The following is an 18,311-nucleotide window of genomic DNA, read 5'->3' as shown; positions in this document are numbered from 1 at the left end:
CTTTCTTTCTTTCTTTCTTTCTTCCTTCCTTCCTTCCTTCCTTCCTTCCTTCCTTCCTTCCTTCCTTCCTTCCCTCTCTCCCTCCCTCCCTCCTTTCTCTCTTTCTTTCTCTCTCTCTCTCTTTCTTTCTTTCTCTTTCTTCCTTCTTTCCTTCCTTCCTTTCTTCCTTTCTCTTTTTTATTTTTAAATTCTTTTTATAGTTTGCTATTGAGTGTGAGCACTTGCTGGAGAGAGACAGAGAGAGAGAGAGAGGGAGAGAGAGAAGGAAAGTGAGAAATCACCCCTCATCCCTCAGGGAGATGGCCACATCACAATCCCATCTTCTCCATTCTCCTTCTGGGATTCTGGACATGCAAGAACATGTACTTGGTGTGATTTTCAAGCTGCCAGGACCAGGACTTGCACTGTGCAGTCAGCCTTGTGAGATCCACCTGCCATAACCAACAGGCTTCAGAGCCAGCCCTACCAGATTCTTTTATCAAGAGCAAAGTAATTCACAGAAGCAGTTCGACATCAGGGATGGAAGCACAAGTGCACCCCCAATAGAAGCCCCATATGTCACAGATGAAGAAACTTCAGCCTTGGGGCCGGCAGGTGGCATGGTGGTTTACAGTGTAGACTCCCACATGGCTGACTACAGTTCAAGTCCTGGACCTGGCAGCTTTCTCTTTCTCTCTCTCTCTTTCATGCATGCACACATTCCCTGTAACAAAATTTAAACATAACAAATAAATCTAAATAATTCTTTTTTTCTTTTTAAAAATAATTATTCTGTTTAAGTATGCACATATTTATTTATTTTAATTTTGACCAGAGATGGGGAGAGAGAGAGAAAGTGAAAAAGCAAGCCACCAGGTCTAGGACTCGAATTATAGTCAGCCATGTGGGAATCCAGCACCCTTAACCACCACGCTACCTGCCAGTCCCCAAACTAAATAATTCTTTTTTAAAAAAAAAGACACTGAGGCCCTGTGAGGAAAAAGAACTTGCTCAAGGTCATAAAGTAAGTCAACTGCAGCGCTAAACTAGAACCCAGAGCTGGGAACTCAAAGACCACTCCGTACCATGCACTCTCAAAGTGTACTTATCCAGTCAGGGAAAGAAAAGAGTTTTAACTCATCCCTTCATATCATACATACAGAGTAAGTCCATGTGGATTTGAATTGCAATCAAATTATGATTAACAGACACATATTGATTTAATCATAAAAAGTGAATGGTAAAGTTTATGGATGATAACAAGATCACTCTTGGCCTTAAGGTAGGCAAATATTTCTTAAGTAAGAAAAAGCACTAACCATAAGGAAAAGAATGATAAATTAAGCTATTAGGCTGATCACCGGGGCTGGCGGGTAGCATGGTAGTTAAGGGCGCTGCACTCCCACATGGCCAGCTGTGGTTTGAGTCTCAATCTTGGTGGCTTGCCTTCTCACTTTCCCCCTCTCTCTCATTTTGTCCCTTTCTGGACAAATTTTAAGAAATGAATAAATAAAGTTAAATAAAATATATATAAAAAAAGACTAATCACCAAGTCAGCAGATTACGGGTGGTATGGAGGTTAAGGTGGTTGGATCCCACATGGTCGACCCCATGGTTTGAGTCCCAGACCCAGGGGCTTGAAAAATGTTGAGTGCATGTTCATGTGTATGCATGCCCAAAATCCTGAGAGGAAAGTGGAGGAGAAAGGGTTGTAGCATGGTCATCCCCCCTGACCCCCAAGAACAGGATGATTTCTCACATTCCTTTTCTCTCTCTCTCTGTCTCTCAAGCAGGTGCACATGCCTAAGAAAAAGAAATATATGCCAAGCACCTATGCCTGAGTGCCTATAATCCCAAAAGGAGGAAGAGACAGAGAAGGGATTGTAGTGGCGTGACCACTTTTCCTCTGTCTCTGTCTCTCTCCAGAGAGCACACACGCCTTCTGTCAAAATTTATATGGGACCAGCAGTTGGCGTAATGGCTATGTCACTGGACTCCCATATAGTTGACCAAAGGAGGAGAAGGGATTGCAGCATGGCCAACCCCCTGGGGGGGTGATTTCTCACTGTCTCTCTGTCTCTCTCTTTCTGGCGAGTGCACATGCCCTATAGCAAAAACCTCTTCCAAAAAAACAATTAAAAATGTATAAAAGAAAAAGAAAAGGACAGTTAAAACAAAAACAAAAAACATACACATACTACTGGACACACCCCATAGCCTAGTGGTTAAGGAAGCTCCAGTGGCTTAAAAAACATTTCTGACTGCACGACTGGCTACCAAGATGGCGCCACAGAAAGACAAGAAGCCTAAGAGGTCAACCTGGAAGTTTAATTTTGACCTTACTCATCCAGTAGGAGACAGAATTTTTGACTCTGGAAATTTCCAACAGTTTCTGCAGGAAAAGGTTAAAGTCAATGGGAAAACTGGCAACCTTGGAAATGTAGTTCACATTGAACGCCTCAAGAATAAAATTACAGTTGTTTCCAAGAAACAGTTCTCTAAAAGGTATCTGAAATACCTCACCAAGAAATACCTTAAGAAAAACAACCTTCGTGATTGGCTTTGTGTGGTTGCATCTGACAAGGAGACTTAAGAAGTTCGTTACTTCCAGGTTAGTCAAGATGAAGAAGGGTCAGAGTCTGAGGATTAGTTGAAGCCTCGACTTACCGGGCTTTGCTTACTAAGTAAAGCATGCAGGATACATGAGAAAGAATCATCTGGAAGTAGACTTTTAGTTTATTAATGAATAAAAATGACTGTTTGTAACAAAACAAAACAAAATGAAACAAACAAACAAACCAAAAAACCCCACGCCAGTTGCATGTGCATCCATGCCTCAAATCCCAACAAAATGGAAAAATGAAGAAGGGATTGGGGCATGACCACACCTCATTAGACAGTGTTACAAACCTCTCCCTCTCTCTCTCTCTCTCTGTCTCTGTTCTCTCTGGTGAGTACACACACTCTCTGGCAAAAACAAAAACAAAACAAAACAAAAACATGATTGCGAGTGGTATGTGGTTTAAAAGTAGCCAAGACAGGAGCTTGCATCACCATGCAGCAGTTAGGAGCTACACAGAGAAAGACAGATCCCACATGGCCAACTAGGGTTCAAGTCCTAACCCTGTCTGTCGGCTTGAAAACACACCGCACACTCGCTCATGCCCAGTATTCTGATAAGATGGAGAATTGCAGGATAAAGGATTGTGATACGCCCAGGCTTCAAGGCAGCGGGGGGGGGGGGGGGGGGGTGCTTTCCTCTCTCTCTTTTTGTTTCTCCATCTATCTGTCTCTGTCTCTCTCTCTCTCTCGTGCACCCATGCATACCTTCTAGCATAAAAAAAAGGTGAAATCAGCTGACCTATGGTGTTAGAAGTCAGGAGCAACCCATTTTCTGGGATCTTTCCCTTCTTGGGAGCTCTGTTTTTCCTACCCTCTCCTTCAATAAACTCTCCACTCAAAAAAAAAAAAAAGTCAGGATAGTGGTTACTTTGGGGAAGGAGATGGGAGCAATGACTAGAAGACACAGAAATTTCTGGGGTGCAGATAATGCTCTATTTTTTCCTCTAGGTGGTGGTTATACATTTGTGTTCTTTACAAGAAAATTGATTAAACTGTACATTTATTATTTGTATACTTTTTCTTTGTTTTTGAAAAAATTTTTTTGGGACCAGCACATGGCGTAATGGCTATGTCGCTGGACTTCCATGTAGTCGACTGCGGTTCGAGTCCCAGACCTGGTTACTTAAACTCACGCCGGGCGTGTGTGCATGCGTACGTACCCAAGATCCCGAGAGAAAAATGGAGGAGAAGTGATTACAGAGTGGTCATCCCCCTGGAGGGTGATTTCTCACTTTTGGTCTGTCTCATTCTGTCTTTCTGGTGAGAGCATGCGCCCTATAGCAAAAACCTCTAAAAAAAAAAAAAATTGTCAGTGAGAGAGAAAGTGAGAAAGCAGTCCCATGAGGTATGATCAGGCAGCAATTCCATCTCTTTTTGTTGTACTTGGGCTGCGAATTCCCAAAAGACCACCAAGGAGCTGATTCCGATGTAAGCACATGAGGGTTGATTTTATTCAGGCTCAAGCCAGGACTCTCAATCTCACCAGCACAGCAGGTCAGAGTTGAGAGCCCCGCATGTTAGTTGGGCTGGGTTTTTATTTGGCTGTTGGGGGGGAGGTTGAGGGGTGCTGAGGAATGCCCTCAGGCGGCTATACATTGGCTGTAGATTACAAGAAGCATAGTTGCCTTTTACTGATTGGCAAGAAAGTTACTTCAGGTCTCTGGTATTTCCTTTGTTTTGTTTTTTATCATTGGGGTGATGGTTTTATGACTTACTCCTCCGTAATCAGCTCCCTTCCTTGAAATGGTGCCAATTCTCAGCAAGGTGGGTTTCATAAGATGGAGTTGCCCCATAAAAAAATGGAGTCGCTCTGGTCCTTCAATTTCTCCCTCCTTTTGGATTTTGACCATTCATGCACACACGCTTGTTGTATTTTTCAAATTGCTGGTCTGGGACTCAAAATGCACAGTTGGTCATGTGGATCCCACATGACCAATCACCTGCTTTAATCCCCTGGCCATGAACTGGCTCTGTATACTTTTTTATTTTTTAATTGCCAAAGGGCTTGTGCACTCATGAGAGAGAGAGAGAGAATCTCTCAGTGAGGTGTGGTCATGCTGTAATCCCTTCTTCTCCATTTCTCCATCCTATCAAGATTTTGAGCATATATGCACATGTACTTTTCGTGTTTTTTTAAGCCACTGAGGCTGGGATTTGAACTGTGCTCAGTCATATGGGATCCAGTTGCCTTAACCACTATGCTTTGGGGTCAGCCCACAATTTGTATCCTTTCCATGTGAAATTATACATAAGTTATTCCTTAAAGCATTCAGAGGAAAAGACTACCTTGCACCACTGGAGAACAATCCACTGTTCTGGCCTTTTACCAGGAAGGGGGACAGTTACTTAGAGTTTTTACCAACCCTTGAAAATTACCCAAGGAGTACTGGAATTATGGAAGGCTAAGGTTCAATCTTTATGTGTGTGCGTTGGGTTGGGAGAGGTCTCTAGAGTGTCTGAAGCATCTTGGTCATGAGAAAAGGTGGACTGATGGCTCTGGAATAGATCCAGTTGAGAAGCCCTCTGGGGTACCACTTTGCCAAAATATGACCCCCTCCTCACCCTTACCCTTGTCACAGAGCCAGACACCTGGCTCTTTGCCAAAATATGACCCCCTCCTCACCCTTGTCACAGAGCCAGACACCTGGCCAAAGTAGAGAGAGGCTGGAAAAATCACAGTAGCATTCTTCATGAGTGCCAGCCCTCCTGGCTACCTGCCCTATGCCAGCCTAGAGCTCTTGGTTATCTCTGGCCATCACCAGGACAAACAGTCCCAGGCCCATAAAGGAAGCCTGAAGAGGCCTGTGGGAGAATGCTAGCTCTTTAGTCCAGCTCGCTTATGGCTATGGAGCTCCCCAGGATCCTCCTTGTCATCTCCTGCCTGTGCCTTGGTGTGGGTTCTGGCCAGTATGCCCCAGACCTCGTCACCTCCCTGCCTGGCCTCACTACTCAGCTCAACTTCCGACAGTGGTCTGGTTACCTCCAGGCTGGTGAGAACAAGTTCTTCCACTACTGGTGAGTACCTGGGAGTGAGGGAGGCACTTTGGGGAGGAGAGAGGAGTGAAGGCCAGCAGGGATTGGCTGTCTCCCCCAGAGTCCCATAGTATTTACACTTGGCCAGGCAGATGGAGAAAGGACAAAGGAGGAGCTGACAAGAAGGACTAGGGTGAGATCCACTTGGACTCAGCGTAAAGGACCTCTATAGCCACCAGGGGCTCAAATCAGAGGGAGATGCATTTGTTCTGAGAATCACAACCACCAGCTGTAGACAAATTACCTGAGCATACACATAGCTATTCTCCAAAGAATATAGGCGCTTCTCTCTGTAGCTGTCAGGGTTCCTTGCACTAGAAGCAGGAGCAAAATGGTCATTGAGACCCTCCCCCCTCTTAAAAAGAGTAACAGGGAGTCAGCAGGCGGTGTGGGGGTTAAGGTGGCTGGATTCCCACATGGCCAACTGCTCAGTATGAGTGCCAGACCCTGCTACCCAAAATTCACATGTGAGTGTGTGGCCGAAATCCCAGGAGGAGAAAGGAGAAGAGAATGCAGCAAAGCTATTCCCCCTGGGGATGACTTCTCACTTTTCCTTTTTTTCTCTCTCTCTGGCAAGCACATGCCACCCTAAAGCAAAACTAAAACAATAAAAATAAAAAAAGATTCAAAGTGGGGCCAGCAGGGAGTGTGCTGTCTAAGGTGACTGGACCTCACATAGCCGACTTCTTGGTTAAAGTCCTGGACCTGGTGGCTTGAAAAACACCTTGGCCAGATGGGACCAGCAGATGGCATAATGGTTACATCACTGGACTCCCACATGGCAAACCATAGTTCGAGTACTAGACCTGGTGACTTGAAACACATTTGGCACGTGTGCATGTGTGCCCAAAAACCCAAGAAGAGAATGGGGAAGAAGGGATTGTAGCATGCCCATCCCCCCTGGGGGAGTGATTTCTTGCTTTTTGTCTCCCTGTCACTTCTGGTGAGTGTGCACAGCAATAATCTCTAAAAAGAAAAACATGCTGGACATGTGAGCATGGGTCTCCAAAATCCTGAGATGAAAACGGAGGAGGGAAGATTGTAGCATAGCCATCCCCTATGAGAAGCTTTCTCACCACACCTCTCCTCAGCAAGCACGTTTGTCTTACAGCAAATTACAGGGGGAAAAAAAAAAAAAGGAGGAAAAGCCACAGTGGTGCACGCTGTTCAGACGTTGTGTTCCATTGTCTGGGACCACGTGGAAGGCCCAGGTTTGAACCCTGGTCCAACTTAAAGACCAGGTGTGGTGGCATGCACCCGAATCCCAGTGACTAGGAGAGGCTAAGACAAGAGGACTGTGAGCTTGAGGTTGGCCTGGGCAACACAAGCAGACCTTGTCTAAAAAAGAGCCAGGCATGGTTGCACAACTGTAGTCCCAGCAAGAAGGATGAGACATGAGGACAGTGATGCAAGACCCTGTCTATAAATCTAAAAGCAAATGAATAAAGTAAAAATAGTAAAAAGGCAAGATTCCCCCAAAGCAAAACACACATTCTCAGAACTGAGGCTCCCCACAGAGCTGGAGGGTAGCCAAGTCTGGGGCTGGTGCAGTCCCTGAGAGGGAAAGCTGGGTTCCCACCGGCACTGCCCAGAAGGTCTTTTCACACTAGCCTCTCTGCCAAAAGCCTCCTCCTTCTACCTCAATCTCGTGACTGAAATCCTCTTTTGAGATCAAGCCTGAGCCCTGCACTAACCCAATAGGTGATTTTGAGCTGGTTCTCCTGTTTTCTGGGCCCTTTGTGAAAGAGAGGGTGAGATTCTACAGTTCCCCCCAGTTCTGGCAGGCTATTGTTTTCAGCCATTTCCTCTCCAGTCCCTTAACCTAAGAATTTAAATAGATACCCTGAAACAGGAAGAGAAAGACCTAAGAAGGAAGAGGGCAGACAGAGATGAAAGAAGAGAGGAGGAAGAAGAAAAGAAGGGAAGTGGGGGAGGGAGAAAGAAGCATTTAAAAACTAAGAACTGGGCAGCTCTTAGTGGGTTAAGGCTCCATGGCCAACTATGTAGTTCAAGTCACAGATCTGGTGGCTTGAGAAACATGTGGCACATGTGTGGGTGCATGATCAAAATCTCAAAAAGAGGAAGAAATGGAGGAGAAGGGATGGCAGCGTAACCATTCCCCATGGGGAATGTGTTTCTCTCTCTGTTTCTCTCTGTCTCTCTCTGGCAAGTGCATGTGTCCTCTAGCAAACAACAAAACAAAACAAAAAAACTTGGGGACCAGCAGGTGCCATGGTGGTTAAGGTCCTGAACACTCCCACATGGTCAACCATAGTTTGAGTCCTGGACCTGGTAGCTTGCTTTCTTACTTTTTCTCTCTCTCTCTCATTAAATTAAAATAAATGAGTGAATAAATAAAATTTTAAAAATAATTCTAGAAAAACAATTCTCAAAAAAAAGAAAAAACCCAAAAAACAAACTAAACTGAACTAAAAATCAAATAAGAGCAAACAAAGCATGGTAGTACATATTGAGGCAATAAGATTCTAAGTTTGGGGGCCAGGAGGCAGTGTGGTGGTTGTGGTGCTGGGCTCCCACATGGCTGACCATGGTTCAAGTCCCAGACCCAGCAACCTGAAACATGCTGGGCATGTGTGTATGCATGCACAAAATCCCGAAAGGAGAATAAAGGAGAAGGAACTGCGTGCAAGCCATTCCTCCTGGGGGGTGATTTCTCACTGTCTCTCTCTCTCTCTGTCTCTCTGGTGAGCACACATGCCTTATAGCAAAAATCTCTCTTGAAAAATAAAAAAAGATCGCAAATTTGAGGCCAGCTTGGTAATGTAAGGGGGAGAAAGGAGCTATTACATAAAATCAAGGTATCAAGGTATCTGGCTTTTCTGAAATATTGGAATGCCTGAGCAGCACTGGTCCTTGTCTCTGTTTGGAAAACATCGACTAGAGTTGAATGGACTCCCGCTTTCTAGCTCCAACCTGGCAATGTTTCTCATGTATGTGCCCTGTCTGGCCCCTAGGAACATCTTTTTTTTCTTTTCAAAGAATTTTCTTATATATTTTTGGAGAGATTTTTGTTACAGGGTGTGTGTGCTTACCAGAGAGACAGAGAAAGAGAGAAAGTGAGAAATCTCCCAAGAGGGCTGGCCATGCCGCAATTCCTTCTCCATTCTCCTCTTGGGATTTTGTGCACACATGCATGTGTGTCTGGAGTGAGTTTCAAGCCTTTGGATCCAGGACTAGAACTGCGGTTGGCCATGTGGGAGTCTAGTGTCTTAACCACCATGCCACCTGCTGGCCCTGAACATCTGGGTTTTAAAGACCTGAAATTAACCTTGAACCAAGTCAGCTAATTCCATCCCACCTCCTTGTTCTCCTGCAACCTAGCATCCACCCTGGGACTCAAATGCCAGCAGATGAGCAGGTGTCAGCTAGAGAGCCAGCTGTCCCATCAACCTTGAGCCAACACAGGAAATGGGACTGGCCAGAAACACTAGCCAGGGCCATGCAGGGAGTGAGGTGAGACAAATGTAGCCTCTCAGCTTCACCATGAACTTAGTAGTTCACAGACCCCAGTAGCCTCCCTGCTTGTCTGGCTGCTGGTGATTAGCAGAGACCCCGAGAGAAGCTGCCTCTACCTTCTCTTGAGCCAGGACCCTGCGGCACCATGAGTATTAGCATAAGAGGGGCTTCCGGGTGCTGTGCCAATCCAGCTGAACCTCAAATAATCAGAACCAATGACCCATTCGGCTTAACTGCATTCCTGGTTTACAAGCATTAATCCCTCAAACTGTGTATCCCTTGATGTTTAAAATACATGTTAGGCCATGGAAAAGTCATGACATATTTCCATAGGAAAAAATGTCATGACTTTTCCAACCACCCAGTAATTCTAAAATGTGTTAGAAAGACTTTCTTCTTCAGAAAAAAACCTACAGATAATAATTCAGTCTTCCTATGTTGACCTAAGATCAGGCAAAGAACTTCATATTTTTTTTTCTTGCCTCCACAGTTGTTTTTAAGTACATGTGACATGTCACCCCCATGTAAGCTTAAGGACAGAGAAACTTCTGGCAGCTGACCAGAGTGGGTGCTAACCACAGACTATTCCTGAGAAATTGCCTTCATAAACTAAATTCTGAATCCTAATTTGTTTCATGCAGATTTGCTTTTCACTCCTAAAGGTTGAAAGCTCAGGACAAAAAAAAATAATAATAATAAGCCTAGTTGTGAGCTGTAGGTAAACTCAAATTAAACCGAACAGGTTTGGGCACCAGGACAGTCCTTACAATTTCTTTTATTTTATTTATTTTTGTAACAATTATTTATTTAATTTTACTTATTCATTCAGTCATTTTCATTTGACCAGAGAAAGACAGGCACACAGAGAGAAGGAAAGTGAAAAAGCAGGCCACAGGTCCAAGACTCAAACCGTGGCCGGCCATGTGGGAATGTCCAGCACCCCAACCGCCATGCTGATCCTAGTCCCGATAATTTAAATAAAGCACAGGATTGGAATTGGATAGGTCTGAATATTCTTTTTAATTGTCAGAGGGCATATATACTAGCCAGAGAAAGAGAAGAGTCAGAAAGAGACAGAGAAAGGGAGAAAGCACCCTACCATGGGATGTGATCACGCAGTAATCCCTTCTCCTCATTTCCTTCACCCTATTGGGACTTAGGGCATGCACACATGCACCCAACATGTTTTTTCAAGTCACTGGGATTCGAACCACCATTAGCCATGTGGGTTCCGGCTCTCTCTCTCTCTTTTTATATTTCTAGAGAGAAAGACACTATAGGGGGTGTGCACTCGCTGGAGAGACAGAGATAGAAAGTGAGAAATCACCCCCAGAGAAGATGACCATGCTGCAATCCCTTCTCTTGCATTCTCCTCTTGGGATTTTGGGCACACACATACACACACACACACACAACCAGCATGAGTTTTAAGCCATCAGGTCCAAGACTCTAACTGCGGTCCTCTATGTAGGAGTCCAGTGACATAACTGTTATGCCACCTGCTGGTCCCACTAGGTTACAGAGTCGGGCTGGATAGATCTGAATTTGAATCCTAGTTTTACCCTAGGATTTTTTTTTTTTTAAGAGATGATTCCTATAGGGTGCATGTGCTTGTTGGAGAGACAGCGAAACAGAAAGCAAGAAATCAGCCCCCAGGGAAGATGGTCATGCTGCAATTTCTTCTCCTCCATTCTCCTCATGAAATCTTGGGCATGCATGCACACGCACCAGGCACGAGTTTTAAGCTGCCGGGCTCAGGACTCAAACTGTGGCCAACTATGTGGCTACATCCAATGAAGTGCTTTAGTCTTAGACATGTTAGTTTTGGGGCAACGATGTAACCACTTCTCCATCAGCTGGTCCCCTCCTAGGATCTTACATAACTAACCTATATTGAGCATGTGCTATGTACTTGGCACTTGTGTTTACATGCACTATTTTATTTCATCACTGAGCTTTAAAGGTATTATGTAAGAAATCACAAAGAAGGCCTGAGGCTTTACCTCTCTGCATCTGACTTTCTACATCTGCAAAAAGTAAAAAAAAACAAAATGACAGGTTTGGTGGATGTATTAACTGAGTTCAGTGTTGGGAAGTTCTCAGCACTGGGCCTGGCCCAGGGTGTGTGCCCAGCAGGTGTGGCTGCCAGAACACACTGCTCTACCAAAACCATCCTGCCAAGCTGTTCTGCTGGGTAATCAAGTTTGGTCTGCACACACACACACACACACACATACATAAAGTGTATTTTTAAAAAATTTTAGAAGGGTCTTCCTGTTGCCCAGCACAGCCTTGAACTCATTATCTTCCTCTCAAAGAGCTGGGTACCATTGTGTGTACCATTGTGTCCATTTCCATTTGTTTAGATTTTTAATCTTGTCTCTCTCCTTTTTTTTTTTTTCTTTTTGTTTGTTTATAAGCCACAGGGTGTGGTGCTTGCCAGAGAAAGACAAGAGACAGAGAGAGAGGAGGAGAGAGAGAGCATCCCCAGTGGGTATGGTCATGCTACAATCTTCTCTTTCATTTCTCCATTCCATCAAGATTTAGGGTACGTACAAACACACACACACACACACACACACCAGGTCTTTCAAGCTGTTATGGCCAAGATTTGTACCACATGATTGGTCATCTGACTCCCTTAATCACTAAGCCATAGGATTGGCTCGTTCGTTCGTTCTTTCCTTTCCTTCTTTCCTTCCTTCCTTCTTTCCTCCCTCCCTCCCTCCCTCCCGCCCTCCCTCTCTCTCTCTCTCTCTTTCTTTCTTTCTTTCTTTCTTTTCTTTCTTCCTTCCTTTCTTTCTTTCTTTCTTTCTTTTCTTTCTTCCTTCCTTTCTTTCTTTCTTTCTTTCTTTTCTTTCTTCCTTCCTTTCTTTCTTTCTTTCTTTCTTTTTGTTTACTATAGGGCTTGTGCATTCACTGGAGATGAGAGAAAGAGAGAGAGAATGAGAAACCATCCCCCAGGGACGATGGTCATGCAGCAATCCCTTCTCCTACATTCTCCTCTCGGGATTTTGGGCACACACATGTGCCCAGCATGATTTTCTTTTCTTTTTTTTTTTTTTTTTAGAGAATTTTTTTGGTATAGGGTGCATGTGCTAGCCTGAGAGACAGAGACAGAAAGTGAGAAATCATTCTCCAGGGGGATGGCCACACTGCAATCCCTTCTCCTCCATTCTCCTCTCCGGATTTTGGGCATACACACACACATGCCCAGTGTGAGTTTTAAGCCGTTGGGTCTGGGACTCAAACTACAGTCAACTATGTGGGAGTCCAATGAACTGACCATTACACGATCTGCTGGTCCCAGCTTGGCAGTGATTTTCAAGCTGCTAGATCTAGGACTCAAACCTCTAAGACAGCCATGTGGGATCCAGTGCCTTAACCTTCGTGCTACCTGCTGGCCCTGTTCTTTCTTTCTTTGTAAAGAAAACTCTTACGTTCCAGTTTGCCTGGACCTTGCTGCTTTGATTGAATCCCAGCATGCAGTGATCCTACCTGCCAGGAGCTAACCCTAATGCCACATAGTTTAGTTAAGTTGACAGATGCCTTCTAAGCCTTAGTCTAATACTAAATGAGCTCTCCTTCTCTTCACTGCTTGCTTGACCTCAAAGTAAGGAAAGAGCCGCTCTGTTAGGCTAAACACCTATGTGCTATGCAAACTCACTTTCCCTCTCTGGGCCTAGCATTCCCTTCCTTTACAGTGCAAAGTGACTGCTGAGTTTTTCTGACTCTACGGGAACCCGATAGCTCCAGTTGGAGCTCACTATTGAGACACCCCCACCCACAACCTTCAACCCATCACAGATGACTGGGGGGGGCGGAAGTCAGGCCAGACACCAGCTGCAAGAACTGAGGCAGAGTGGTCCTCAGTGAGGATTTGTGTGTCAACATCGGCCTCCCATGAAGGAGGGAGCAACTGCAACTAGGCAGTTTCTTGGCCACAAGACTAGCTGCATAAATTATAGGGCTTTTGTTCAAAAGTTATTAAGATTTTCAAAAGCATTAAACCAAGAGCAGGGGCCATTTAAACACAGGGTCCTGTGTGACTGCACAGGTCACACGCCCATGATGCTGGCCTTACTGGCTTCCCTGGGACATACTGCCAAAGGACCTCTTTCTCTTGCTCCCACAGGTTTGTAGAGTCCCAGGGGGACCCCTCCTCGGACCCTCTGGTGCTCTGGCTGAATGGTGGTCCCGGCTGTAGCTCCATGGAGGGAATGCTGGCTGAGAACGGGCCATATCGGGTAAGGTGGGGGCTTCCTGACAGCAGTGTTGGATGTGGCAAGAGGGAGGAAAGCCATCTGGCCGACTTTTACCTTGATGTTACAAACCAGAACTATGGCAAGGGCCCCTGAGCTGCTCTGCTCAACCAAGTGCCAGACAGCAAGGACTGGGGGCAAGGCAGATTTAGGCCTCAGAGCCAGACACTTGGGAGGGCAGTAGAAAATTAGCAACTTGGTGTGGCAGGAAGGACATAGGACTTGGACTCACAAGACCTGGTCATCAATGGTGTCAACTTGGCACTTATTCCTGCCCTCTGGGTCCCAGGGTTTTCACCAATTAATTGCCTTGTGGATTTATTTGTTCATTTTTTTAGAGAGAGATTTTTGTTATAGGTCATATACACTCACTGGAGAGACAAAAAGAGAGACAGAAAGCTAGAAATCATCCCCCAGGGGAGATGGCCATGCTGCAATCCTTTCTCCTCCATTCTCCTCTTGGGATCTTGGGCATGCATGCACATGCACCCAGCATGAGTTTTAAGCTGTGGGGTCCAGGATTCAAACCGTGGTCAACTATGTGGGAGACTAGTGATGGAACCATGATATCATTCGCTGGTCCTGCCTTGTGGGTCTTTTAGGACAGGGTTAGTAAAATCCCATGGAAAGAAAACCATCCTGGCAATACTAAAGCTTCAGAATCAGTTCACAAGTTTGGATGAATCAAAGGCCATGCAGGCTCTTCTCCAACACCTCTTACTTGTGGAAGTTTGGGTCCGTGACAGGGCCTCTGCAGGCCTTTGGTTCCTCATCTGTCAAATGGGCAGTAACAAAACTAATGTTGTAAAGATGCAGATCATGTAGGGGCTGGCAAGTGGCGTGGTGGTTAAGGCGCTAGAATCCTATGTGACTGACCATGGTTCAAATCCTGGACCTGGCGGCTTGCTCTTTCTCTCTGTCTCTCTCAAATTGAAGAATAATAATAAATAAAATAAAATATAATAAAAAGTCTTAAAGATGTAGATCATGTAAGGAACAATGTTTAACCTGATGAGTACCCTGGAATAGGCCGATTTATTCAAGTGTTGGTTCTGTCATATACTAGCTATGTGAACTTGTGCAAATAATCCTGTCAGTTTTCTTGTCTGAGAAATGGGAATAATAAAATAGAACCAATTAAAAGGCTGTTCGTTGTGAAAAGCAGGGAGGTAATTCACACAGAGTACCTAGAATAGTACCTTGCAGATAAACTATCTTTCCACAATGCACCTCTCTCAAGTGCCTAGGAAAGAACAGGGCAGGAGGAGCAGTTGTGGGTAAAGCTCAAGAAGAAACCCTTTCATCTTATAGTTAACTTTAAGTGGGAATCTGCTCTGCTCCTCAGGCAGCGGAAAAGTTCTCCTTAGCGTAGGTTTTGGAGAGATTAAATGAAAGAGGGCTTGGGGTTAACAGGTAGCAGGGAGGTTAAAGCGAGTTCCCACATGGTCAACAACAGTTCAAGTCCTGGACATGGTGGCTTGGAAATCACGCCGGGCACATGTGCCTGCATACCCAAGATCCTGGGAGGAGAATGGAGAAGAAGGAATTATGGTGTGGCCATCCCCCTGGGGGGGATGGTTTCTCATTTTCCCTCTGTCTCTCTCTCTCTCTCTCTCTGTTGAGTGCACATGCCCTATGGGAAAAAAAAAAAAAACTTAAAAAATAAATAAAAGAAAGAAGGCTTGTCTTGCCATCTGCTCCCTGACTAGAGCATCTACACTGCTTCTCCCTGGCCACCATGTTGCTCAGAGGCACCAGCAAGAGGCCCCACGAACACCGCGTTCAGTTCCACAGATGCCCTTACAGCCCTAAGGACACCTGCACATCTATCTTGTCTTTGCAGATAAATGCTGATGGATCACTCTACCTGAACCCCCATAGCTGGAACCTGGTGGCCAACGTTCTGTATCTGGAGTCCCCTGCTGGGGTGGGCTACTCCTATTCTCTCAGCCAGAACTACCAGACCAATGACCAGCAGGTAAGTGGCTGGAACAAATGCTCAAGGTGGGGACAGAAAGGACAGGAAGGAGAAGAGGAAAAGGAAGAGTAAGAAAGGAGATGGAGTTCTGGAGAGGAGAGAGAGGGAACTGGAAGGAAAAAAGGAAATGTCTTATGTCTCAGACCAGAGGCTGCAAGCTAGTGGCCTGTGAGCTGCATTTTTTCAGCCAATGGACATCTTTGGCTAGCACATTGTTTGGGGGGGAAGAAAAGTTTAATTTTAATTGTCACCACTTACAAAACTGGGAGATTGCACTTTATTAAACATTCAGACTTGTGGCTTATGTTGGAAAGTCAAGTCTGAGCCTGTTTTTTGTCCTAGCAACACCCTTCTGGAGCTGAGAAGCAGCAAAGACCAGGTAGCTCTAGAAGGCCACAAACTCCCCATTTCACCTCTGTCTCCACTGTGCCCTGTTGTCTTTTTAAATTTTTTTTCCAGTGGTTTAGCCATTTTATTTCTGTTTACATCTATGTTAAGGAGTTAAAATGAGCATCAATTCCCACTAACTCCAGTAGCACTACAATACAGGATCCAAATTAAGCTCAATTTCTGACTTGTAGAGGTTCATTTCTTTTTAGTTTTTTTTCTAGCTTTAAGGGCTGGATATTTGTAGGAACTGGAAATAAGAGTAAATTCATGGGGACCAGCAGTTAGTGCAATGGCTATGTTGCTGAACTCCCATGTAGTTGACCACGGTTCGAGTCCCAGACCTGGTAGCTTAAACTCACGCCAGGCGTGTATGCGTGTATGCCCAAGATCCTGAGAGGAGAATGGAGGAGAAGGGATTGCAGTGTGGCCATCCTCTCTGGGGGGTGCTATCTCGCTTTCTGTCTCTTTTGTCTCTCTCTGTCTCTCTGGCCAGCACATGTGCCCTATAGCAAAAACCTCTCCAAAAAAAAGGAAACCCATGATCTGGAACTGTTGTGTGTGCAGGCCCCTGGCTTCCTTATGGAGTTCTTGCTGAAAATGAGGATGTTTCTCCAAAGCAGCTTTTTGCCTGGCTTGTTCCTGGGCTAGTTTCGAGGCTTCCTCCAGAGTCAGCTTTGCTGGCTCTTCCTTGTGCCTCTGCTCCTCTGCCTCCAGCCAAGTCTTCTGCTTCCTGTTTCTGCTGTTGGTACTCCAGGCATTCCTTCTCAGCCATTTCTATCAGGTGTTTTTGTTCTTCTTGTGCCCTATTGTCTTATGACTGTATGCTTCATACTCCCTAGGCGTTAGGTTTGCAGCCCCTGTTTTATTTACTTATTTGAGATTTTTGCTATAGGGCATGTGTGTTCATGGGAGAGACAGAGAGACAGAAAGTGAGAAGTCACTGTCCTAGGGGGGATGCCCACACAGCAATCTCTTCTCCTCCATTCTCCTCTTGAGACCTTTTATGGTTGAGGAGGTTGAACCATATAATTTTATTTGTAATTAATGATTTTTTAAATGCTCTCATGAGAAAGTATTTGTGGTTTTTTTGTTTGTTTGTTTGCTTGTTTTTTTTTTAGAAAGATTTTGCTATAGTGTGCGTGCACTCACCAGAGAGACAGAGAGATAGAAAGTGAGAAATCACTTGCCCAAGGGAGGAAGGCCATGCTGCAATCTCTTCTCTTCCAGTCTCCTCTTGGGATCTTGGGCGCACATACACACACACACACACACACACACACACTCGCTTCCAGTGTGAGTTTTAAGTCACCAGGTCTGGGACTCAAACTGCAGTCGACTATATGAGAGTCCAGTGACGTAACTATTACACCATCTAACTATTACACCATCCCTCTGTTTTTTTTTTAATAATTATTTAATTTTATTTCTTTTTATCATTATATATTTTTCAATAATTATTTAACTTTATTTTTTATGTATTTATTTATTTTAATTTGAGCAGAGAGGGACAGAGCAATAGAAAGAGCGAAAGATAGAGAAAGTGAGAAAGCAAGCTGCCAGGTCCAGAACTCAAACCATGGTTAGTCATGTGGGAGTCCAGCACCCTTTACCACCATGCCACTTGCCAGCCTCTTATTATTATTTTTTAATTTACTATAGGGCATGTGCTCTCACCATAGAGACAGAGAGATAAAGGGAAAGTGAGAAAGCAAACTGCCAGGTCCAAGACTCGAACTGTGTTTAGCCATGTGGGTGTCCAGCGCCTTAATGACCAGGCCACCTGCTAGTCCCGAAGTCCCTGTATTAACCACCTCCCTTAACAACCTGTCCCTTGTTTTAGACTCAAAAAGCCCTAAACCCCATCCTGGGCTGACAGACAAAGGGCAGTAGTAACACATCACTTCTGGTGAGAAGGTAGTGTTATAACATGTAAGCTGTACAGAGTATGGGTTAAGAATCTAGAGGCTGGGGACCAGAAGTTGGCATAATGGCTATGTCACTGGACTCCCATGCAGTTGACAGCAGTTTAAGTCCTGAACCTGGTGACTTAAACTTGCGCCGGGTGCATGTGCATGTGTGCCCAAGATCCTGAGAGGAGAACGGAGGCGAAGGGATTGTGGTGTGGCCATCACTCCTGGGGGGTGATTTCTCGCTTTCTGTCTCTTTCTGTCTGTATCTTCCTGGCGAGCGCATGCACTCTATAGCAAAAACCTCTCCAAAAAAAAAAGAATCCAGAAGCTGGGTTTAAATACTGATTCTGTCATTTCCCAGCTATAAGACTTTGGGCAAGTTCCTTTATTTTTCCTGTGCTTCAGTGTCCTCATCTGTCAGATGAGTTGCTAATAATAATACCTCTCCCATGGGGTTGTGCTGAGAATTAAAGAAGTTAATACACAGAAAGCACTTGGTGTTGGCTGTCACTTGTCATTCTTTTTTTTTTGGGGGGGAGAGGTTTTTGCTATAGGGCATGTATGCCCACCAGGAAGACAGAGAGACAGAAAGTGAGAAATCACCCCGTAGGGGGGATGGCCACGTCGCAATCCCTTCTCCTCCTTTCTCCTCTCGGGATA

At 45.0% G+C, this 18,311-nt stretch overlaps 1 protein-coding gene and 1 pseudogene across 1 annotated transcript in view; both read left to right on the top strand.

The window, feature by feature from the left end:
* The first annotated feature begins 2,260 nt into the window (after positions 1-2,260).
* LOC102477132 (60S ribosomal protein L22-like 1 pseudogene) lies at positions 2,261-2,572 on the top strand (annotated as a pseudogene).
* Positions 2,573-5,385: 2,813 nt separating this feature from the next.
* Positions 5,386-18,311, top strand: part of LOC102488508 (lysosomal protective protein) — a 30,659-nt gene continuing 17,733 nt past the window's right edge. The window contains exons 1-3 of the mRNA XM_006148481.3: positions 5,386-5,616; positions 13,247-13,358; positions 15,217-15,351. Of these exons, the coding sequence (XP_006148543.2) occupies positions 5,441-5,616; positions 13,247-13,358; positions 15,217-15,351 (423 nt within the window). The 5' untranslated portion in view covers positions 5,386-5,440. The remainder of the gene's footprint in view (positions 5,617-13,246; positions 13,359-15,216; positions 15,352-18,311) is intronic.

The sequence above is a fragment of the Tupaia chinensis genome, unplaced genomic scaffold (genome assembly GCF_000334495.1).
Source record: "Tupaia chinensis unplaced genomic scaffold, TupChi_1.0 Scaffold000235_1, whole genome shotgun sequence".
Lineage (NCBI taxonomy): Eukaryota > Metazoa > Chordata > Mammalia > Scandentia > Tupaiidae > Tupaia > Tupaia belangeri.
Note: the sequence above shows the minus strand (reverse complement) of the source record. Positions and strands in the feature narration are given on the sequence as shown.